Source organism: Bubalus bubalis, chromosome 3, assembly GCF_019923935.1.
Source record: "Bubalus bubalis isolate 160015118507 breed Murrah chromosome 3, NDDB_SH_1, whole genome shotgun sequence".
NCBI lineage: Eukaryota > Metazoa > Chordata > Mammalia > Artiodactyla > Bovidae > Bubalus > Bubalus bubalis.
In genome coordinates this window covers 89,827,284-89,852,308 of record NC_059159.1, presented here as the reverse complement: position 1 = coordinate 89,852,308, position 25,025 = coordinate 89,827,284, and the positions used below count along the sequence as shown (strand labels likewise).

Sequence of the window (25,025 nt, the reverse complement as noted above, 5' to 3'; positions counted from 1 at the left end):
AGTCGTGTCCGACTCTGTGCGACCCCATAGACGGCAGCCCACTAGGCTCCTCTGTCCCTGGGATTCTCTAGGCAAGAATACTGGAGTGGGTTGCCATTTCCTTCTCCAGTGCAGGAAAGTGAAAAGTGAAAGTGAAGTCGCTCAGTCATGCCCGACTCTTAGTGACCCCATGGACTGTAGCCTACCAGGCTCCTCCATCCATGGGATTTTCCAGGCAAGAGTACTGGAGTGGGTCTCCACTAGAGAAGTTCTTTTAGCATTTGTTGTAAAACTGATTTGGTGGTGCTGAATTCTCTTAACTTTTGCTTGTCTGGAAAACTTTTGATTTCTCTATCAAATCTGAATGAGAGTCTTACTGAGTAGAGTGTTCTTCGTTGTAGTTTCTTCCCTTTCTTCACTTAAAATATATGGTGCCATTCCCTCTGGTTTATAGATTTTCTCTTGAGAAATCAGCTGGTAACCTGATGGGTGTTCCCTTGTATGTTGCTTGTCATTTTTCCCTTGTTGCTTTTAATATTTTATCTTTGTCTTTAATTTCTGTCAGTTTGATTACTGTTTGTCTCTGTGTGTTCCTTCTTGGGTTTATCATTCCTGGAACTATCTGTGCTTCCTGGACTTGGTTGACCATTTCTTTTCCCTTCTTAGGGACATTTTTAGCTGTTATCTCTTTAAATACTTTCTCAGGTCCTTTCTTTCTCTCTTTCTTCTCCTTCTGGGACCCCTATAATGTGAATGTTAGTGCATTCAGTGTTGTCCCATTGGTCTCTTAGGCTGTCTTCATTTTTATTTTTTCATTCTTTTTTCTATATTCTGTTCTGTGGCAGTGATTTCCACCATTCTGTCCTCCATGTCATTTATTTGTTCTTCTGCCTCAGTTATTCTGCTGTTGATTCTTTCTAGTGCATTATTCACTCAGTTTGTTCATTCTTTAGTTCTTGTGAGTGAGTGATGAGAAGCTCAATCGTGTCTGACTCTGCGACCCCATGGACTGTAGCCTACCAGGCTCCTCTGTCCATGGGATTTTCCAGGCAATAGTACTGGAGTGGATTGCCATTTCCTTCTCCAAGGGATCTTCCCAACCTAGGGATCGAACCCAGGTCTCCCGCATTGTAGACACATGCTGTACTGTCTGAGCCACCAGGGAAGTCTCTTTGGTAAATATTTCTTGTATGTTCTCCATTGTTTTCTGAGATCCTGGATCATCTTCACTATGTTTATTCTGAATTCTTTCTCTGCAATGTTACCTATGTCCACTTCAGTTAGTTGTTTTCCTGGGATTTTATCTTATCCTGTTATCTGGGATGTAACTTCCTGCTTTTTCATCCTGATTTACTTTCTGTAATGTGGTTTTGTTCTAGCTGCTGTGGGATTGTGGTTCTTTTTGCTTCTTCTTCCTGCCATCTGATGGAGGAGGCTAAGAGGCTTGTGTAAGCATCTTGATGGGAGGGACTGGCCATGGGCAAAACTGGGCCTTGCTCTGGTCAGCAGGGCCTTGCTCAGTAAAACTTGAATCCAATTATCTGCTGATGGGTGGGGTTGCACTTCCTCTCTGTTAGTTATTTGGCCTCAGGTTACCCAGCCCTGGGGTCTATGGGCTCTGTGGTAGGTTTAATGGTGACTTCTAAGAGGGCTTACATCAAGGGGGGCCTTCCAGGATTTCTGCTGCCAGTGCCTCTATCCCTGTGGAAAGCCCCTGCCAACCCACACCTCCACATGATACCCTTTGTACTAGCAAGTAAGCAGTTTTGGTTTAGTCTTTTGTGGGATCACTGGTCATTTGCTCTGTGTCTTGGGCATGCAAAATTTTGTTTTTGCCCTGCAAGACTCGAGTCTCTGTTTCCCCCAGTCCTGTGGAAGTCCTGTAATCAAATCCCTCTGGCCTTCAAGGTCAGATTCCATGGGGATTTCCAGTCCCTTTGTCCAGTCCCCAGGCTGGGAAGCCTAACGTGTGGTTCAGAATCTTCCCAATGGTGGGAGATCATCTTTATTATTATTGTTCTCCAGTTTGTGGGTCACCCACCTGGTAGTTATGGGATTTGATTTTATTGTGATTGCTGCGGCTCCTTCTTTGTCATTGGACATGGAATATCTTTTTTTGGTGGGTTCTAGTGCTCTCCTGTTGATGGTTATTCAACAGCTAGTTGCAATTTTGGTGCTCTATCAGCAGGAGATGAGTGCAGATCCTTCTATTCCACCATCTTGAACCAGAAGCCAGTTCAATGCCTTCTAACAACCCTATGTTTGTACTCCACCCATCCACATATTTAATGTTTTTGATGTCTTTTTTCTTTTTTAACTTCTTTTAAATTTTGTATCCTTTACTTATTGTAATAGTTGCTTAGTGTGGAAATAGATGATTTTACTACTTTTGTCTTTTAACCTTCCTACTAGATTTATCATTGACTAATCTACTACCTTTACTGGTACAGTGAGATTTTTCCTTCCATAATTTTCATATTTCTAGTTGTAGTCTTTTTTTTTTAGCTTATGGAAGTCCCTTTAACATTTCCTGTAAAGCCAGTTTAGTGCTGCTAAACTCTTTTAACTTTTGCTTGTCTGTAAAACTCTATCTTTTCCTTCAAATCTGAATAATATCTTTGCCAGGTAGAGTATTCTTTGTTGTAGACGTTTTCCTTTCATCTCTTCAAATATACTGTGTAACTGTCTTCTGGCCTACAGAGTTTCTGCTGAAAAGTCAGCTAATCGCCTTATATTAGTTTCTGTATACTTAACTGGTTGCTTTCCCCTTGCTGCTTCTAAGACTCTCACTTTATTTTTTTGCCATTTAAATTATGATGTGTCTTCGAGTGCACCTCATTGGGGTCATGGTTCTGAGATGTCTCTGTGATTCCTGGCTTTGGATATCTGTTTCATTTCCCAGGTTAAGAAAATCTGGGGTATTATTTTTTTTAAATAAGTTCCTTTCTACTTTATCTTTCTCTTCTTCTCTGACACCCCTATATGCAAATGTTAGTATGCTTGATGTTGTTTCAGAGGTCTCTTATTTTCCTTTTTAAAACTTATTTTTTTCGTTTCTCCTTGGGAGATTTTTACTACTCTGTCTTCCAGATGCTCATCCGTTACTCTGTATCATCTAATCTACTGTTGAATCCTTCTACTGTATTTTTTATTAATATTGAAATCATTGTATTTTTCAGCTCTGATTTTTATTTAAATTTTTAAACTTGTTGAAATTTTGACTATGTTCATTCAGTTTTCTCTCCAGTTCATTGAACCTCTTTTTGACTATTACTGAACTCTTTTTGGGTAGATTGTTTATCTCCACTTTGTTTTTTCTGTTTCTCAGGTTTTGTGTTATTTGTTTGGAACATATTTCTCTGTTTCCTCATTTTTATGTATTCTCTATATTCATTTCTCTGTATTAGGTCAGTCAAGAGAAGTAGTCATTCCATGGGGTCTGGTAGCACACTCTGATCACCAGAGCTGTGTGCCTTAGGAGTCTCCTTATGTTGGCAGCATGTACCCTTCCACTGTTTTGGGACTGACTGCTGTTGATGTGTTGTTAGGCAGAGCTGGCCTCTGGCCCAGTTGGCTGTGAGACTGTGCTGCAGGCAGTGGCTGTGGGCTTGCTGGAGGAAAAGGTAGGCTTCCTGTGTCATTGGCTGTATGTCCCGGGAGGGCCTAGGGCTGAGTCCCTGCATGACTGTCTATGCAGCCTGGGGTGATTTGCAGCTGGTGCTAGCCTGAAGATGTGTGGGACATCCTCTTATGCTAGTAGGGCAGAGGGAGGGTTCCAAAATAGCGCTTGCCAGTGCTGGTGTTATTGCAGTAGAACAACTCCCCTAGAATGGCTGTCTCCAACATCTCTGTGCCCAAGGCTTTCCCAATTGCCTCCTGCCTTTCCAGGAGGTGTTACAAGACCAGCAGGAGTATCTGATCTAGGATCCTGTCATACTACTGTATCGCCACTGGAATTCAGACTATGTGAGATTTTGTGCATATTCTTGAAAAGTGGAATCTCTGTTTCCTACAGCTCTCTAGCTCTTTTGAACATGAGACCCATACATGTGTGCTCAGTCATGTCCTACTCTTTGCGACACTATGGACTGTCACTCATCAGGCTCCTCTGCCTACTGGATTTCCCAGGCAAGAATACTGGAATGGGTTGCCATTTCCTCCTCCAGGGGATCTTCCTGACACAAGGATCAAACCCGTGTCCCCTGTGTCTCCTACATTGGGCAGATTCTTTATCACTTAGCAACCTGGGAAGCAACATGCACACTACTAGTTTTCAAAACCCATTGTTCTGTAGTCTGATCTACTTGGTGTGGAATATCCAGGCTGGAGAGCTTGACTTTCTCCTTGGAGAAGATCTGTATATTTGTGATTATCCTCCCATTTAGGGGCCACTGATCTAGGGGTGGGGATACTGACTATATTGCATCTCCACTCCTCCTAACCATCATGGTGTGGTTTCTTCATATCTTTATTTGTAGTGTATCTTTTCTGCTAATTTTCAGTTTTTTTCCCATAAATAGCTGCTTCATAACTAGTTGTAATTTTTGTGTTGTCCATGGGAAGAGGTGAGTTTAGGGTCTTCCTACTCTGCCATCTTGGTCATCAGCAGTGGTATGCTTTTATGGCATACATGTCTCTTAATTTTCATATCCATTCTTGCCTTCTAAAGCCCTTTGCTTCATCTCGTTTTTATTCTCAGGTGAGGGTTCTTAATTTCTTCCTACCTGTACACTTTGTGATTCATGATTGATTTAGGTACAGATTTCTATTTCTTTTACCTATTTTTACAATTTAAAAAATATAATGAGCATCCAATAAATTTCTCCCTTATTTATTTAATGTTGATTGTTAGTAAATCTCAAGCTTTCTCTCTTTTAATTCTTTTACTTAAAAAATGGTAAGTATTGTATTCTTAATTATTAGTATTAATTATATTTTAATTTTTATTATAGTAATATTATTTAATATTAAAAATTGCAATATAAAGTATATTAACATGAACATATTAATATATTCAGTAATTATTTTAAATTTATGTTATAGTGACTGTTGCAGTCAAGATTAAATGTGTTTTAAGTATGTTTTATAATGCATGTAAATGTAGAAACTTTTTTTGTATGAAGTTGTCTTAGTTGGCAGCAGGTATAAATTGTTGTCACTTGCCCTATGGTTTCTGATTAAATCAGAAAGGGCTGTTAACATTGGGTAATTAACTTTTCTATAGTTTAATGTGAAACTCACTATTAGGATGTTGAAATTAAAAGAATTGGCTAACAATAATGTCTAATAAACTTTCAAAAATAATGACTAAGTTTTCAATATAGATACTTTTTATTTCTAGAGAAAAACGGAAATCTGAAGCTAAAGACAGAAAAGTTTTAGAAATTCTGCAAGTCAAGGATGCTAAAATACAAGAATTGGAACAGGTTGGTGTTATATCAGAAAATACTAAATTTATGATATTTGTTTTATATAGTAGGTGTTTACAAACATTTTAAGTTTTTTTGCAATAATGTTCACAAGAATATCGGGGTCATTATGTTGTCCTGTTACTATAGTCAAGTTACTACTTTAGCCTGTTATTCTTCTTTGTGTTTTTGGGTTATAGACTATGTTATTTATACATTAAAACTCTTAAGGTGGTGTTTTAATTTTATAGTAATAACTGTTACTCACTTTTTGTTGAAATTGCTTTTTATTTTTAACAATTATCATTTGCTTCTGAATCCTACAAATTTTTTAATGCTTTAATTTGTACAAAAGATTGTCAATAACTGGGATGATTCTATTTGATGTTTTGAACTTGCACTTTCAAATTATACAATCCTATATTTATAGTTAATACAATTATATGGAACTGTATATTTAAAATTATAGGTAATTATATCTTCAGTATATTACCACTACAAAAATCTACATGGTCATTGATTCCCAAGAATCATTTTGGAGGTAGTAACATCTTAAAAATAAAGGTGAAATAAATTTAAGAATTGTCTATGTCATGATATATTTAAATTCATTTTATACCCAATTGCCCATTATAGGCTAAATTATCTTTATTTTCTGGGTTAAATGAAGATTCTTTCTGGTACCTCTGCTTTTCCAAGTTCTGACTCTATTTTCCTTCCTACCCAATTAAACAGGATAATTTTCATCTAAGATTGGTTATTGCTATTAAGTTGTTTTATTAAAGGACTAAAAATGGAAGTTAATGTGGATAAAAATTATTTTTTTATTCTCTCTATATAAGTTTGTTCTAAAATTGGATATACATTCCTATATGACATATAAATTTGAAATTTATACCTTTTCCAGAATTGTATTTTCCTTATAGAACATGTAATAAGTGAGTGAGTGAAGTCACTTAGTCGTGTCTGACTCTGTGACCTCATGGACTGTAGCCTACCAGCTCCTCTGTCCATGGAATTTTCGAGGCAAGAGTACTGGAGTGGGTTGCCATTTCCTTCTCCAGGATAGAAAATGTAATAATTATTACTATAATGATAAAATTTTAAAAATAATTTTTAGTTTGTTTTGGGGAAAAATGGTTGTATTTGTGACTTGAATGTCAAACAATATCAAAATGAATTCCAATATAGAAAAATACTGCCATGTGCCTAGTATATTAATTAGTTGGGAAGATCCCCTGGATGAGGGTGTGGCAACCCACTCTAGTTTTCTTGCCTGGTAAATTCCATGGACAGAAGAGCCTGCCTACAGTCCATGGGGGTCACAAAAAGTGAAACGGACTTACCTACTAAATAATAACAATCTACCTAATCAGTTCAGTTCAGTTGCTCAATTGTGTCAGACTCTAAGCTGCCTAACAGATACAAAATTAAGACTTGGAAGTGGCAAACATCATTTATACCCACATTTCATTGAAACTACTCATATGGTTAACCCAAGATTCAGCGAATTTGGGAAAAGTTACTTCTAGGCTGAGCAATCTCTTCCTCACATACAGGTCTACTCTATGGTAGAGAATGGATTTTGGCATTCTTTTTGATAACCTTTGGCAATAAGTTTGCAGTACTTTAAAAAATACTCAGTTTAGCAGGTCTAGATGGTCTGTCAGTTCAGTTGCTCAGTTGTGTTGGACTCTTTGCCACCCCATGGACTGCAGCGCACCAGATTTCCCTGTCCATCACCAACTCTCAGAGATTGCTCAAACTCATATTCATCGAGTTGTTGATGTAATCCAACCATCTCATGCTGTCGTCCCCTTCTCCTCCTGCCTTTGAGCTTTCCCAGCAAAAGGGTCTTTTCCAATGAGTCAGTTCTTTACATTAGGTAGCCAAAGTATTGGAGTTTCATCTTCCGCATTAGTCCTTCGAATAAATATTAAGGACTGATTTCCTTTAGGATGAACTGGTTGGATCACCTTGCTGTCCAAGGGACTCTCAAGAGTCTTCTCCAACACCACAGTTCAAAAGCATCAGTTCTTTGGCACTCAGCTTTCTTTCTAGTCCAACTCACACATCCATACATGACTACTGGAAAAACCATAGCTTTGACTCGATAGACCTCTGTTGGCAAAGTAAAGTCTCTGCTTTTTAATATGCTGTCTAGGTTGGTCATAGCTTTTCTTCCAAGGAGCAAGTGTCTCTTAATTTCATGGCTGCAGTCACCATCTGCAGTAATTTTGGAGCCCAAAAAAATAAAATCTGTCACCGTTCTCACTGTTTCCCCATCTATCTGCCATGAAGTGATGGGACCGGATGCCATGATCTTAGTTTTCTGAATGTTGATATTTAAACCAACTTTTTCACTCTCCTCTTTCACTTTCATCAAGAGATTCTTTAGTTCTTTGCTTTCTGTTGTAAGGGTGATGTCATCTGCATATTTGAGGTTATTGATATTTCTCCCGACAATCTTGATTCCAGCTGTGCTTCATCCAGCCTCGCATTTTGCATGATGTATTCTGCATATAAGTTAAATAAGTATGGTGACAATATACAGCCTTGATGTACTCCTTTTCCTATTTGGAACCAGTCTGTTGTTCCATGACCAGTTCTAACTGTTGGTTTTTAACCTGCATACAGATTTCTCCGGAGGCAGGTCAGGTGATCTGGTATTCCCATCTCATTCAGAATTTTCCACAGTTTATTGTCATCCACACAGTCAAAAGCTATGGCATAGTCAATAAAGCAGAAGTAGATGTTTTTTTGGTATTCTCTTGCTTTTTTGATGATCCAAAGGATGTTGGCCATTTGATCTCTGGTTCCTCTGCCTTTTCTAAATCCAGCTTGAACATCTAGAAGTTCATGGTTCACATACTATTGAAGCCTGGCTTGGAGAATTTTGAGCATTACTTTGCTAGCCTGCGAGATGAGTGCAATTGTGTGGCAGTTTGAACATTCTTTGGCATTGCCCTTCTTTGGGATTGAAATGAAAACTGACATTTTCCAGTCCTGTGGCCACTGCTAAGTTTTCCAAATTTCCTGGCATATTGAATACAGCACTTTCACAGCATCACCTTTTAGGATTTGAAATAGCTCAACTCAAATTCCATCACCTCCACTGCTTTGTTCGTAGTGATGCTTCCTAAGGCCCACTTGATTCACATTCCAGGATGTTTGGCTCTAGGTGAGTGATCACATCCTTGTGGTTATCTGGGTCATGAAGATCTTTTTTGTATAGTTCTTCTGTGTATTCTTGCCACCTCTTCTCAGTATCTTCTGTTCTGTTAGGTCCATACCGTTTCTGAAATGTTGACGTTCTTAAATAACTATATATTTTTCCTTTTTCTTTGCTAAATTCTTTTCTTTTCTACTTCCTTTCCCTTGGATAGATATTATTTTCATTATTTACATTTTGAGTATAATGATTTACCTCATAAAATATTAAATGCCAAGAAAGAAACTATTTGGTTTTTTTGGGGGGCACTTAATTTGTCATTTAGAGCCATTAATTCCTGAGCCTAAAGCATGTATATTTTTGTGCAATAGTGTGTTTATATCTTAAAAATGATTTATGGGTTATATTTTCAGTTCAGTTAAACAAATTGCTGAAATAAATGTGGATATTATCATGTGATGGTACTCTGGAAAATTTAGAATTAAAATTCCTGCCTTTAATAAAGAATTTCTAAGTCTCTGTGAGCAGTTGGGTGGGGATAAAAGTGAAGTGCAAGTAACAATATGCTCCTACATTAAATTGCAGGTTCTATGAGCATGGGGACCATTTATACCCAACTTGTAATATTTATCATATTGCCTGATTTATAATAGATGTTCTTTAAATATTTTTGAATGTGTGACTTACATTAAATGAAACCAATATAAGTGCCATGAGAGAATCACAAGCAGAATGCTATTAAGATTCAAAAGAAGGAGAGATTAAATTATGTGGCAAGGTCTTAAGATACTCAAACAATTTTAATAGGTAGAGATTTTAGGAGGATTTGCCCATGTCAAACACCAGGCAAAATTCAAGAAGGTAGGAGTGTAGCATATCTTTGGGTGATACTGAAGTTTATAGTTTGTTTCATAGGTAATGTGTAGGAGTGTAGGCTGAGAAAAGACTAATGTTATATTGAACCTGTGTTAAAGAAAGGCCTTAACTGCTTGAATGAAAAAGTGCGGACTTTACCTAGAGGGCAAAGGAATTTATCTAGGCATTTCATTAACTTAAGTTAATTAAGCTGCAATTTGTGAAAATAAAACTAATAATCTAGTATACAGTTAGAAAAAGGAAAGCAGAAAGTAGAATGATCTGTAAGGAGGTTATTTCATAGTCTAAGAGTAATGACATGAACCTGAACTATTAGTTTTGCGAGAATTAAAGATATATAAATTAGAACAATAAGGACTTGATGGTAATTTGAAAGTGACTCTTAGGTTTTCAGTCCGGAGAATCCAGGAGAGCAGTGGCGTTGCTATCAGGAAGAAGGTTATTATAAAGAAGTACAACTTACTATGAGGATAACTTTTGACCTTCTTTTAGACAATTAAAATTTTAGTTATTGGTAGGAATACCATTTAGAGATTTTTAAGTAAACTATTGAAAGCATGAATTCAATCCTTGGGAAGGAGTTTTCTTCTTGATATAAAAATATTTAATGTTATAGTTAAGGAGAATACTTTAAACAGAATTCTGAAAACTAGATATTTGCTCATAGTATTAATGGATAAGAGGAAAAGCAAATTTTAGTAAAAGAGATGAAAAAAAATTGTTCAGAGAAGTAAAAAGAGAGAAGTATAATATTGTATCTCATGATGTGAAAAATAATTTCAAAGCAAAAGGTGGTTAATGCTGTACAAGGTTACAAAAAAAAAAACAAAACAAAACATGAGGTTTCTGAAAAAGAAATTTAATTCAGCAATCATGAATTTTTTAGTGATTTTAGAAAGTAACACATAGAGTGGCATGTGATATTTTAAGAAATCACGGAATTCTAACAAAATAATGAAACAAATGAGGAAATTTAACAGTACAAAGAAGGATATTTTTGCATTTAAAAAAGTGTTAGGCAAAATATTTGAAAGTAATGGAGAAGAAAATTAAAATACACAATACAAGAGGACTTAATTGTGTTAACAGATCTAGTTGAAAGAGGAAACCATGAGTTCAAGAAGATAACCAGATTTAACACATTTATTCTAACCTTTTTATCTTTTCAGGCATTCAGATTATATCTTGGTTTTCTTCTTAAACTATTATCTTTCCTGTAGCATTCTTTCAATTAATTTGTTATATATTTGTTTATCCTTTAATACTGCATATTTAGATGACTCTATTGTTTGTACTATTTGGTTGGACTTTGTGTTTTGACTCAATTATATATGTATTTACCTTTTTAAAGGTAAGCTTATTCCATCTACTTAAGATCTGATATACTTATTTGATCTTCATTCTCTGGTTAATCTTATGCTTTCTGTTTTAATATTCTCTTTGTTTTTTCAGCATTTGCCGGTTGTTTTCTCTTCATTTGTGTGTGTGTCTTTGTGTATGTGCATGCAGTCTTATGCTGATAATTTGGAAGGTTTAGGAGAACTGTATCAGTTCTTTTAGTGATTACATTTATTATTTTATATATAATATTTAACACTATAGTTTTTTAGATTGAAGTATAGTTGATTTACAATGTTGTATTAGCTTCAGGTGTATAGCAAAGTGGTTGTTATACACAGGTTTGTATGCATATATGTATATGTATTCTTTTTCTGATTCTTTTCCATTATAGGTTATTATAAGACATCGAATATAGTTCCTGTGCTATCCTATAGGTCTTTATTGTTTATCTACTTCATATATAGTGGTATATATCTGTTAATCCAAATCTCCTAATTTATCCCTCCCTCCATGTTCCCTTTAGTAACAGTAAGTTTGTTTCCTATGTCTGTGAGTCAGTTACTATGCTGTAAATAAGTTCATTTTGTCATTTTTTTTGGTTCCTTTATATAAATATTATGTGATATTTTTCTGTCTTAACACTGTATACCTTTATTCTAGAATATTCTGAAAAATTTAGATAGTATCAGCTGCACACTTTAAAAAACTTGAGAAAATTAGTATATTTTTACGTATTCATCCTTTCTCCTGCATTTTAAAGTAAACTTACAGAGAGTAATTGGAGGACTTAATTTCCTGTTATTAGCATTATTTGGTTATATTTTTTATACTGTCAAGATTTCCAGTGTTTATGCTTTACATCCATTTTCTCTATTATTTTCTAGTATAAATTCTATAGGAAAATGCCTTGTGGTATGTTAGTTTTTCTCTTGCTGTTTAGCAAATTAAAACCTTAGAAGAATACACATATTTATTAAGTTGCAAAGAATACACATATTTTTTAATATGCTGTGGATCAGGAAGGTTGTAATTGAGGTTTGATTAATTTATGTTTTCATCTAGAGATTTAATTTGGGAAGAATCTGCTTCCAGGCTTATTCAAGTTCAGAATCCAAGACCTTGCAGTTTAGGACTGAAGTTCTAAATAGGACCAAAGTCTGTGATAGTCAGGGTTCCATAGAGAAACAGAACTAATTATGTGTCCGTAGATAGATAGTCAAAGACATGAGACACAGACAGAGACAGAGAAATTGATTTTAAGACATTGTCTCATATAGCTGTGGCTTCCCAGGTGGCTCGATAGTAAAGAATCTGCCTTCCAAGGCAGAAGACAGGCGATGCGAGTTTAATCCCTGGGTCAGGAAGATCCCCTGGAGTAGGAAATGGTAACCTGCTCTAGTGTTCTTGCTTGGAAAATTCCATGGACAGAGGAGCCTGACAGGCTGCAATCCATGGGATCACAAAGAGTTGGACATGACTGAGCGACTGAGCATGCACTCATGCATGTAGTTATGGGCTGGCAAATCTGAATTCTGCACAGCAAAGTGGAGACCCAGGGAAGAGTTGATACAGCATCTGAGTCCAAAAGTATGCTGGTGGCAAAATTCCTTCTTTCTCAGATGAATAGTCCTCTTTCTTAAGGTCTTCAATTGACCAGATGAGACTTAACTCACATTACGGAGGGGTCATCTCCTTTACTCAAGTCTACTGATTTAAATGTTAATCACATCTATGACAAAAACACTTTCACAGCAATATCTAGATTGGTGTTTGTTTAAGAACTAGATATAATGGGTATAATGTTTTAGCCAAGTGGACACAAAATTAACCAAATGATTAAAATATACTGAGAGAAATAGGCTTAGGGTTTAGGCTGTGTTTACTGTTCTTTTAGCACAGGCTCAACTTTTGCTTTGGTGTCCTTTTTTATTTGGGTGTCTTGAGAAACTTCTTAAATATCATTTGAAACAACCAGTTCTTCCAGTTGCATTCCCTTGTTATTATACAGAAACCTATTGATGTAGTTTGTGAGGTGTCTCGGGGAGTGAAAGTACTCCATAGTTTTATGTTTAGGTCTCAGTCTTTAGGAGAGGGCAATGGCACCCCACTCCAGTACTCTTGCCTGGAAAATCCCATGGACGGAGGAGCCTGGTAGGCTGCAGTCCATGGGGTCGCTAGAGTGCGACACGACTGAGCGACTTCACTTTCACTTTTCTCTTTCATGCATTGGAGAAGGAAATGGCAACCCACTCCAGTGTTCTTGCCTGGAGAATCCCAGGGACGGGGAGCCTGGTGGGCTGCCGTCTATGGGGTCGCACAGAGTCGGACACGACTGCAGCGACTTAGCAGCAGCAGCAGCCTCTAGGTCTGACCTTCATAAGTGTGTTTCAGTGTTTTTTTTTTTTTTCTTTTCCCCCTTAGGAAAGATTGGAAGGCTCAAGGGTATTGGAGTTGGGTATTTAACTTCATTTGGGTTGGTTAGTCTGGTAAAATCCCAGCAGACTCTAGGAAAATAATTTTCTCTTGGGGGTAGGCCTTGTTAAGAATTATATACTTAGGTCATATTTTAAAATGCCTATGTTCCCTCTCCTCCTGCAGAGAGCAGGAAGAGATGTTTCTCTGATCTTCACTGTGACAACCTAATAGTGTTCTGTATGTAAAAGCTCATGAAAGTATAGGAACTCCTCTAAGACCAGGCCCTACAGGACATTTTTAACTCTCATGCACGTCCACACTTATCCTCCAATGATTTGTTAATTGCAGATTTCGTTTTCCTATTCTCGGTACTGGTTTCCATGGAGTTTTCTTGCTTCAGGGATTTTGCTATGCTGTATTGTGATTCTCTGTATCTGCCTGTCTCTCTAGTTTGGGGAACAGCAGTTTGCCCTATGACCTCAGTTCTCTGATAATTCTAAGAAGAGTTGCTGATTTTCAGTTTGTTCAACTTTTTTCATGTTGTATGAATAGGAGAGACAACCTGCAACTTACTGCATCCTGTGCTGGAAGCCAGAAGTTCATCATGTGTTTATTGTCCCATCAAGTAATGTTAAATAGTTCTTACTTTTCCAAACTTGTAGTCTATGGAATAGAGTAACAAAAATGCTTATTCCTTAACCACGTATCTAGTCAAACTACTAGAAAGTTACACACACTATTTTTTAGCTAGTTGCTGAAAAACTTTCATAGAACAATCTAATACTATTACATGCTTTATTGATTATAGTGTAGAAAAATGCCATGTAACTTCTTTTGGTAAGACTGTCCTTTAGCTTTGTCACTGCTAGTTATAAAGTAAATCTTGTAATAAATTTTCCTTCAAGTATTGCATTAGATAACTTGAGTCTACTAATAACTTGCTATATTTAATGAGATAATTTTTAAACATTGAATTTCCCTTCTTTCTTACCTTCTAGGAAGCTCAGAAATAAGTTTCGGTTCTCAATTACATTTAATTCTCTCACCCCTTCCGTTTTATCCGTTTACCTTTGTTTTAGTTGTACTGATATCATTACTTCTCTGTTTTTCATTAAACTCTTTATGTACATTTTAAAGTAGGTCATATAAATAATATATTAACTATGCTCAAGTATTGTTTTATAGAGTTTTAGGTCTATTGAACCACTGCCATCACACCCCTCTTTTTTCCTGATTCATACCTACTATCATTCTCTTCTTACTGTACAGACTTCTTTTGACCTGATTTGAATTATTCATTTCATGGCTTATCCATAATAAATAATTTGTTCCAGCCATACTTTCTCTTGTCGCCCTTTATGCTTTATGGTTCCTCTGAGTTCAATTTGCTATTTTAATATTAACTCAAGCCAGACCATTAAGAATGTACTTTACTCTATCCAGAAAAGTTTCTTGAAAAGGTTTCATGAAGCTAAATTTAGGACTTAGAGGGTTATTAATGTTTAGTGAAATAAGTCAGAGAAAGGTAAATACTGTCCAGTGTCACTTACATGTGGAATCTGAACAATAAAACAAACTAGTGACTATAACAAAAAAGAAGCAGACTCACAAACATGGAGAACAAACTAGTAGTTAACAGTGGGGAGAGCAAAGCGGGAAGGGACAAGATAGGAGAAGGGAATTAAGAGGTACAAACTACTAGGTATAAAGTAAATAAGCTATAAGGATATATTATATAGCAGAGGGAATATAGCATTTCAAATAACTGTAAATGGAACCTAACCTTTAAAATTGTGAAATCATGTTATATATCTAAAGCTTATAGAATTTATTATAACTCAACTATACTTCTCTAAAAAGGAAAAGAAAAAAAAATGAATTGTAACTATATATACTTGTGCTAAGGCTTCCCTGGTAGTTCAGTTGGTAAAGAATCTGCCTACAATGCAGAAGACCTCGGTTCGATTCCTGGGTTGGGAAGATCCACTAGGGAAGGTATAGGCTACCTACTCTAGTATTCTTGGGCTTCCCTGGTGGCTTAGCTGGTAAAGAATTTGCATGCAATGTGGGAGACCTGGGTTTGATCCCTGTGTTGGGAATATCCCCTGGAGAGGGAATGGCTATCCACTCCTGTATTTTGGCCTGGAGAATTCCATGGACTGCATAGTCCATGGGGTTGCAAAGGGTCGGACACGCCTAAGTGACTGTCACTTCCATTATAAAAACTAGATCATTGAGGGTACATTTTATTAGGAAAATATTTTGAGTTATGTAAAATTTAATAGATCTGTGAAAGTTTATCAATTCTCTTCCATTGGGAATACATCTGTGTCTAACTTATTACTTTAATGATTTATGATATATAAAATCATTTATCAAACTAATTATCAAAATATGAGCCTGGGTCTCCTAGCTCAGGCAGCTTCTTTACCATCTGAGCCACCAGAGAAGCCCTCAAAATATGAAGCTTTTGGTTAACTAAGTTCCTACTGTATTATGTGTTTTTATTTAAAGATTAAGTCTATATTTGTCCTGTAGATTACTAAATTCACTCAAATGCTAACTTTTCAATTATTAAATAATTTTCATGAAAGGACTTGTTATTACTGTAATTTATGTTGTTTATTCAGAGAAGGAAATGGCAACCCACACCAGTACTCTTGCCTGGAAAATTCCATGGATGGAGGAGCCTGGTAGGCTACACAGTCCATGGGGTTGCGAAGAGTCAGACACGACTGAACGACTTCACTTTCACTATTCACTTTCATGCATTCGAGAAGGAAATGGCAACACACTCGAGTATTCTAGCCTGGAGAATCCCAGGGACAGAGGAGCCTGGTGGGCTACTGTCTATGGGGTCGCACAGAGTTGGACACGACTGAAGTGACTTAGCAGCAGCAGCAGCAGCAGCAGCATGTTGTTTATTCCTGTTAAGTTTAGCTCACATTAATGGGCAAATTCTTCTAAACCTTAAATCATTTGGTCTAGTATCTCACCTTTCTTAAGTCTAAATAATCTCAAGGATAGATGAGGATGTTTAATTTTTGTTAATTCTTTCAAAGGATAGGCCTGTAGATAATTCACTGTCTTAGTGTTCATATGATTGAATTTATCAGTGTCAGTCTCATTCATAAACATTTACTATAATTTAGTTTCGGAGATAGTGTGAGTACATAGATAATTAGCAGCTCTAAGTAATATGTGCCAAATGAATAATGTAGGCAATACAGAAACTTGGAAATAGCAGAAATTACTGTGATAGTTAGGAAAGGCTTCATGGAGGAGGTGAAAATTGAACCTTGAAAGAGCCTGAGACTTAGATGAGAATAGAAAAATAGATTATGAATTGTAGATGTTTGCATTTATTTTATGCTGTTTGATTGATGTAAAACGTATTTTGATATGCCCTAATAATTAAAATAGGCAATAAAAATTAAAACTGTTTTGAGGTGCCATTTATACTTAATTTGTAAAATGTTACCAAGCCTGAGTGTCTTATTGGTACAGATGTGGAGTTATGAGAACTCTTGAAGTTCAGTTGGCCTATGGACGAGTAATGTCACCTCTAAGTAAAAATCAAAAGCAATGTTTAATTAATATGATCCCTATACTGGGAAAAATACATTCTACTTCATAACTCAGTATACACACAGATAAAATAGAAGTGTCATAATCACACTACTATATATAAAATTAACTACCTAATGAGGACTTAAAGTATAGCACAGGTAACTCAATACTCTGTAATGGCCTATATTGGAAAAGAATCTAAAAAGCAGTACACACACACACACACACACACACATATATTTAACTAATTCGTTTCAGTTCAGTTCAGTTGCTCAGTCGTGTCCGACTCTTTTGTGACCCCACGAATTGCAGCATGCCAGACCTCCCTGTCCATCACAAACTCCCGGAGTTCACTCAAACTCATGTCCATTGAGTTGGTGATGCCATCCAGCCATCTCATCCTCTGTCGTCCCCTTCTCCTCCTGCCCCCAATCCCTCCCAGCATCAGAGTCTTTTCCAATGAGTCAACTCTTCACACGAGGTAGCCAAAGTATTGGCATTTCAGCTTTAGCACCAGTCCTTCCAATGAACACCCAGGACTGATCTTCTTTAGGATGGACTGGTTGGATCTTCTTGCAGTCCAAGGGACTTGGACATTCAAGAGTCTTCTCCAGCACCACAGTTCAAAAGCATCAATTCTTCAGCACTAAGCTTTCTTCACAGTCCAACTCTCACATTCATACATGACCCCTGGAAAAACCATAGCCTTGACTATAGACGGACCTTTGTTGGCAAAGTAATGTCTCTGCTTTTCAATATGTTATCTAGGTTGGTCATAACTTTCCTTCCAAGGAGTAAGCATCTTTTAATTTCATGGCTGCAATCGCCATCTGCAGTGATTTTAGAGCCGCCCAAAATAAAAGTCTGACACTGTTTCCACTGTTTCCCCATCTTATTTCCCATGAAGTGATGGGACCAGATGCCATGATCTTAGTTTTCTGAATGTTGAGCTTTAAGCCAACCTTTTCACTCTCCTCTTTCACTTTCATCAAGAGGCTTTTTAGTTCCTCTTCACTTTCTGCCATAAGGCTGGTGTCATCTGCATATCTGAGGTTATTGATATTTCTCCCAGCAATCTTGATTCCAGCTTGTGCTTCTTCCAGCCCAGCATTTCTCATAAGTTAAGTAAGCAGGGTGACAATATACAGTCTTGATATACTCCTTTTCCTATTTGGAGCCAGTGTGTTGTTCCATGTTCAGTTCTAACTGTTGCTTCCTGACCTGCATGTAGGTTTCTCAAGAGGCAGGTCAGATGGTCTGGTATTCCCATCTCTTTCAGAATTTTCCAGTTTATTGTGATCCACACAGTCAAAGGCTTTGGCATAGTCAATAAAGCAGATGTTTTTCTGGAACTCTCTTGCTTTTTCCTGATCCAGCAGATGTTGGCAATTTGATCTCTGGTTTCTCTGCCTTTTCTAAAACCAGCTTGAACATCTGGAAGTTCACGGTTCACGTATTGCTGAAGCCTGGCTTGGAGAATTTTGAGCATTACTTTACTAGTGTGCGAGATGAGTGCAATTGTGCAGTAGTTTGAACATTCTTTGGCATTGTCTTTCTTTGGGATTGGAATGAAAACTGACCTTTTCCAGTCTTGTGGCTACTGCTGAGTTTTCCAAATTTGCTGGCATATTGAGTGCAGCACTTTCACAGCATCATGTTTCAGGATTTGAAATAGCTCAACTGGAATTCCATCACCTCCCCTAGCTTTGTTTGTAGTGATGCTTTCTAAGGCCCATTTGACTTCACATTCCAGGATGTCTGGCTCTAGGTGAGTGATCACACCATCTTGATTATCATGGTCATGAAGATCTTTTTTGTACAGTTCTGTGTTTTCTTGCCACCTCTTCTTAATATCTTCTGCTTCTGTTACGTCCATACCATTTCTGTCCTTTATCGAGCCCATCTTTGCATGAAATGTTCCCTTGGTGTCTCTAATTCTCACTTTACTGTACAGCAGAAGCTAACAATACATTGTAACTCAACTATACTCTAATAAAAATTACCAAAATAATACAGTTGTTCTTGCTATATAAAATAAATATAAAATATAACAAAGTACATGTCAAATGTAAATTTGATAATATTTAAATAAAATGGAAATCATAAATTAAACAGTGCAAGAAAACTTAGGAATAATAGATTCAAATATTAGTTGAAAAAATAAGTGAGTTGACAAAAGTTGAGTAAGTTTGGCAAAGAGTCAGTATTAGGGCATGGATATCAGTTTTAGCATGTTGGTTTGAGATGGCAGTAGATAATTAAAATGGAGGTATTTTTATTGGAAACTGAAAATGTGGGATTGGTAGTTGGAAGAGAGTTAGGGCCAGGTTATGGCTCTTGCCTGGAAAAATCCCATGGACGGAGGAGCCTGGTAGGCTGCAGTCCATCGGGTCGCTAGGAGTCGGACACGACTGAGTGACTTCACTTTGACTTTTCACTTTCATGCATTGGAGAAGGAAATGGCAGCCCACTCCGGTGTTCTTGCCTGGAGAATCCCAGGGACGGGGGAGCCTGGTGGGCTGCCGTCTATGGGGTCACAAGGAGTCGGACACGATTGAAGCAACTTAGCAGCAGCGGTCTTTTAGACAGAGACGAGACCAGAATCCAGGAGAGTGGGTAAGATTTCTGAGGGAAAAGCTGTAAAGATTAGAAAGGAGGGAAACTAAGAAACGAGTCATGGGTACATCCTTCAATGAGATTTAGATATTTCTGGTAGGTGAGAAGAATATTCGGTTAAAAATTATGGCAGTATTAATATTTCGAGTATCTTTCTACACAGCAAGATATTTTGGGTATCAAAACAGACTTGCTGTTTTTCATTCTTTAAAATTGTTCATGCTTTCACAAAACTGTTTTTCTAAAAAAAAGTTTTAGATAGAAGGTAATTCTTATTTTAGCCACATATGCATTTTCTTTAATTAGAATATTTTGTAAAATTTTGGGTTTTTTTTCCTATTGCACAACTAAATCCAAAAAGTTTGCTTTCTGTATGAGCCTGAATATTTGGTGTCCAGTTTGTACGTGTACTTCACTTTAAACTAGTAACTAGGCTCATGTTTGCACATTTTACTTGACCATTTCTGGGCATGTCACAGGAAATGAGAAATTATGATAATGGACGTTATTATGAAAGCTAGTTAATTCTAATATTACCAATCAAACTCTCAAACTTTTCTTATGAAATTATCTTTTCTTAGAAATACCAGTTCGTCAGTAATTTTGCTTTTTTTTTTCCCAGAGAGAATCAGGACTAACACAGGAAATAAATGACCTTGTAAAACGGAAGATTGCAGTAGATGAAGAAAATGATTTCTTAAGGAAAGAATTCGGTGACTTGCAGAAGAAATTTAAAGAGAAAAGTCAAGAAGTTAAGGTGTGTTGACTTGTACATAGTTTTACACTACTATTTCTTTGAAGTCCTACTTTAAGCTTTGTCAGCCTTTGTGGCACAGAAAGTGACAAGCTTGGAGGAGAAATTGCCTTAGGCCCTGCTGTACAATACAGTTTTCTCATGTGAAAAAACTCTGAGAAAGATACTTTAAAGCTCAGACTGTAAGCTTTATAACTTTCCAATAAATAGTTAATGATGGAAATGGAGCTAAGAAAGTAGGAGTGTGAATATGTGGCTTCTTGTAATTAGATTCTGATGGGACTGGCATTATTAATTGATAAAACCCAGGTCTGGGAGGCTATGTCTGTGTGGGTCTCAAAAATAGCTGGGGACAGCATCAAAGGCAGCTTGATCAATTAATGGGCTCTTTGCAAATGTGTACTCATCAAAGCTGTCATCCAGTGAAAAATATGACCCATCCACCTGCATGAAAAGAGGCCAGTGAAAGTATACAGGTGACCTTGGCCATCAAATATAGAAGAAGCTTCTGGGAGGGTAAAATTGCACAGTTTGTATTTGCGGATTAGTTCTCAGCTTTTTTTTTGTTGTTGTTTTTTTGTATCGGCCCTTGTGGTACTATTCTACAGGACACTAAGGAGTGTGTGCAGATTAAGGAAGAGCAAAACAGGCTGGTTATAAAAAATCTGAAGGAGGAAAATGAGAAATTAAGTATCCACTGCGCTGACCTGCTAAATGAGCTGGAGAAACTGAGGAAGCAGGAAGCACATTGGAGAAAAGAAAAATTTAGCATTGATGCAAAAGTAAAGGTATGGAATGAGAATGGAATCCATGCTGTTATTTTGAATCTAACTTCTTAGGAAGTTTATTACATGTTATTTTCTTTAAATAGCAAGTTACATATTCAAATCCACCAGTGGGGACTAGCATTAATTTATATTCCTTCACTTAAGACCCATAGCTTTTTAAAAATTGATGTTGCAAAGCAGGAAACTGACTTCAAATACTTATCTAAAATGTAATCATTAAAAAATAAAGGCTATTGCATTTTGAAATAAAACAGGTTTAAAAAAACACATTTAGAATTATGAATTTTGGCTTTTTTTAATTAGGGCTTAAATTTATAGATATAACTAGAATTCATTGCAGTATAGTTTTCAGATTGTATTTTTCAAGTCCTTTAAAAATATATAAAAAAACATAAAGCAGTTAAAAAATACATGTGTTTTATATGTATTTCTTTGGCTTGAGAGGACCTTATTTGTAGTAAAATATAGAAGATAAAAGGAACAATTAGTCTTCATAATCTTCTTATATCTTTTCTGATAAATATTTTTCAAAATAATTTTTTGTGGCTTTCTCTTGGTCTTGAGAATGTTTTTGTTCATTTTTTCCTATTGAATTTCAGTTTTCTTCTTAACCATAGATTCTATTGAAAAGGCTAACCCCTAAAATTTTGGTTCTAGTAAATATGATAGCCCCTCTATGTGTATGCATGCTTAAGAAGAATTTATAACACATGTGTGTAGATATATACATATATATATATATATATATATATATATAGCTATTTAAATATAATACATATGGATATGTTTGTCCAAAGGTTTGTGTGAGTGCATGCTGGAATGTCTGATTATTTAAGTTAGAGAAGGAAAGATAAGTCTTTCTGAATGTGTGAATCTATTCACTGCAGCTTATTTTAAGGAAATACATACATTAAATCTATTAGTGTACAATTAGGGAATGATTGAGTTTTTGAGAGAATTGAATCCTGGTAATTCAGTTAGCAATGTTACTGAATTTTCTTGAACTAATTTTGTATCAATTTCTTCTTCCCTGCAACTTTTAAGCAGTTTGTTTGTGTGATAAGGTTTCACGGTACTTCCTTGTGTTAAATCATAGCTACATGAGTTTTTTTTTTTGAATTCTCCAAACCAATTGATTTATTTATTTATTTTTAATATAAATTTATTTTAATTAGAGTCAAATTACTTTACAGTATTGTATAGGTTTTGCCATACATCAACAAGAATCCACCACAGGTATACACGTGTTCCCCAACCTGAACCCCCCTCCCACTTCCCTCCCCATACCATCCCTCTGGGTCATCCCAGTGCGCCAGCCCCAAGTATCCTATATCATGCATCAAACCTGGATTGGTGATTCGTTTTACATATGATATTATACATGTTTCAGTGCCATTCTCTGAAATCATCCCACCCTCACCCTCTCCTACAGAGTCCAAAAGACTGTTCTATACATCTGTGTCTCTTTTGCTGTCACGCATACAGGGTTATTGTTACCATCTTTCTAAATTCCATATATATGCGTTAGTATACTGTATTGGTGTTTTTCTTTCTGGCTTACTTCACTCTGTATAATAGGCTCCAGTTCCTTAGAACTAATCATTAGTTCTAATTTACCTCACCAGAACTGATTCAAATGTATTCTTTTTAATAGCTGAGTAACACTCCATTGTGTATATGTACGACATCTTTCTTATCCATTCGTCTGCTGATGGACATCTAGGTTGCGTCCATGTCCTGGCTGTTATAAACAGTGCTGCGATGAACATTGGGGTACACGTGTCTCTTTCCCTTCTGGTTTCCTCGGTGTGTATGCCCAGCAGTGGGATTGCTGGGTCGTATGGCACTTCTATTTCCAGTTTTTTAAGGAATCTCCACACTGTGCTCCATAGTGGCTGTACTAGTTTGCATTCCCACCAACAGTGTAAGAGGGTTTACTTTTCCCCACACCCTCTCCAGCATTTATTGCTTGTAGACTTTTGCATCGCAGCCATTCTGACTGGCGTGAAATGGTACCTCATTGTGTTTTGATTTGCATTTCTCTGATAATGAGAGATGTTGAACATCTTTTCATGTGTTTGTTAGCCATCTGTATGTCTTCTTTGGAGAAATGTCTGTTTAGTTCTTTGGCCCATTTTTTGATTGTGTGGTTTATTTTTCTGGAATTGAGCTGCAGGAGTTGCTTGTATATTTTTGAGATTAATTCTTTGTCAGTTGCTTCATTTGCTATTATTTTCTCCCATTCTGAAGGCTGTCTTTTCACTTTGCTTATAGTTTCCTTTGTTGTGCAGAAGCTTTTAATTTTAATTAGGTCCCATTTGTTTATTTTTGCTGTTATTTCCAATATTCTAGGAGGTGTGTCATAGAGGATCCTGCTGTGATTTATGTCGGAGAGTGTTTTGCCTGTGTTCTCCTCTAGGAGTTTTATAGTTTCTGGTCTTACATTTAGATCTTTAATCCATTTTGAGTTTATTTTTGTGTATTGTGTTAGAAAGTGTTCTAGTTTCATTCTTTTACAAGTGGTTGACCAGTTTTCCCAGCACCACTTGTTAAAGAGATCGTCTTATCTCTATTGTATATTCTTGCCTCCTTTGCCAAAGATAAGGTGTCTAAAGGTACGTGGGTTTATCTCTGGGCTTTCTATTTTGTTCCACTGAGCTGTATTTCTGTCTTTGTGCCAGTACCATAGTGTCTTGATGACTGTGGCTTTGTAGTAGAGCCTGAAGTCAGGCAGCTTGATTCCTCTAGTTCCATTCTTCTTTCTCAAGATTGCTTTGGCTATTTGAGGTCTTTTGTATTTCCATACAAATTGTGAAATATTTGTTCTAGCTCTGTGAAAAATACCGTTGGTAGCTTGATAGGGATTGCATTGATCTATAGATTGCTTTGGGTAGTATACTCATTTTCACTATATTGATTCTTCCGATCCATGAACCAGTATATTTCTCCATCTATTAGCGTCCTCTTTGATTTCTTTCACCAGTGTTTTATAGTTTTCTATATATAGGTCTTTAGTTTCTTTAGGTAGGTATATTCCTAAGTATTTTATTCTTTCCGTTGCAATGGTGAATGGAATTGTTTCCTTAATTTCTCTGTTTTCTCATTGTTAGTGTATAGGAATGCAAGGGATTTCTGTGTGTTAATTTTATATCCTGCAACTTTACTATATTCATTGATTAGCTCTAGTAATTTTCTGGTGGAGTCTTTAGGGTTTTCTATGTAGAGGATCATGTCATCTGCTAACAGTGAGAGTGTTACTTCTTCTTTTCCAATCTGGATCCCTTTTATTTCTTTTGCTGCTATGATTGCTGTGGCCAAAACTTCCAAAACCATATTGAATAGTAGTACTGAAAGTGGGCACCCTTGTCTTGTTCCTGACTTTAGGGGAAATGCTTTCAGTTTTTCACCATTGAGGATAATGTTTGCTGTGGGTTTGTCATATATAGCTTTTATTATGTTGAGGTATGTTCCTTCTATTCCTGCTTTCTGGAGGGTTTTTTTTTTTTTTATCATAAATGGATGTTGAATTTTGTCAAAGGCTTTCTCTACATCTATTGATATAATCATATGGCTTTTATGTTTCAATTTGTTAATGTGGTATATTACATCGATTGATTTGCGGATATTGAAGAATCCTTGCCTTCCTGGGATAAAGCCCACTTGGTCATGATGTATGATCTTTTTAATGTTGTTGGATTCTGATCGCTAGAATTTTGTTAAGGATTTTTGCATCTATGTTCATCAGTGATATTGGCCTGTAGTTTTCTTTTTTTTGTGGCATCTTTGTCAGGTTTTGGTATTAGGGTGATGGTGGCCTCATAAAATGAGTTTGAAAATTTACCTTCCTCTGTAGTTTTCTGGAAGAGTTTGAGTAGGATAGGTGTTAGCTCTTCTCTAAATTTTTGGTAGAATTCAGCTGTGAAGCCATCTGGACCCGGGCTTTTGTTTGCTGGAAGATTTTTGATTACAGTTTCAATTTCTGTGCTTATGATGGGTCTGTTAAGATTTCTATTTCTTCCTGGTTCAGTTTTGGAAAGTTGTACTTTTCTAAGAATTTGTCCATTTCTTCCAAGTTGTCCATTTTATTGGTATATAATTGCTGATAG

At 36.4% G+C, this 25,025-nt stretch overlaps 1 protein-coding gene across 5 annotated transcripts in view; it reads left to right on the top strand.

The window, feature by feature from the left end:
• CNTLN (centlein) overlaps window positions 1-25,025 on the top strand; it is a 341,020-nt gene that overhangs the window by 79,840 nt on the left and 236,155 nt on the right. For 4 of the 5 annotated variants that reach the window (XM_025281478.2, XM_025281479.2, XM_025281480.2 and 1 more), the window contains exons 3-5: window positions 5,321-5,405; window positions 20,000-20,134; window positions 20,740-20,919. In XM_025281478.2, coding sequence (XP_025137263.1) covers window positions 5,321-5,405; window positions 20,000-20,134; window positions 20,740-20,919 — 400 coding nt within the window. The remainder of the gene's footprint in view (window positions 1-5,320; window positions 5,406-19,999; window positions 20,135-20,739; window positions 20,920-25,025) is intronic. The other variant, XM_044939816.1, reaches the window with a different exon arrangement.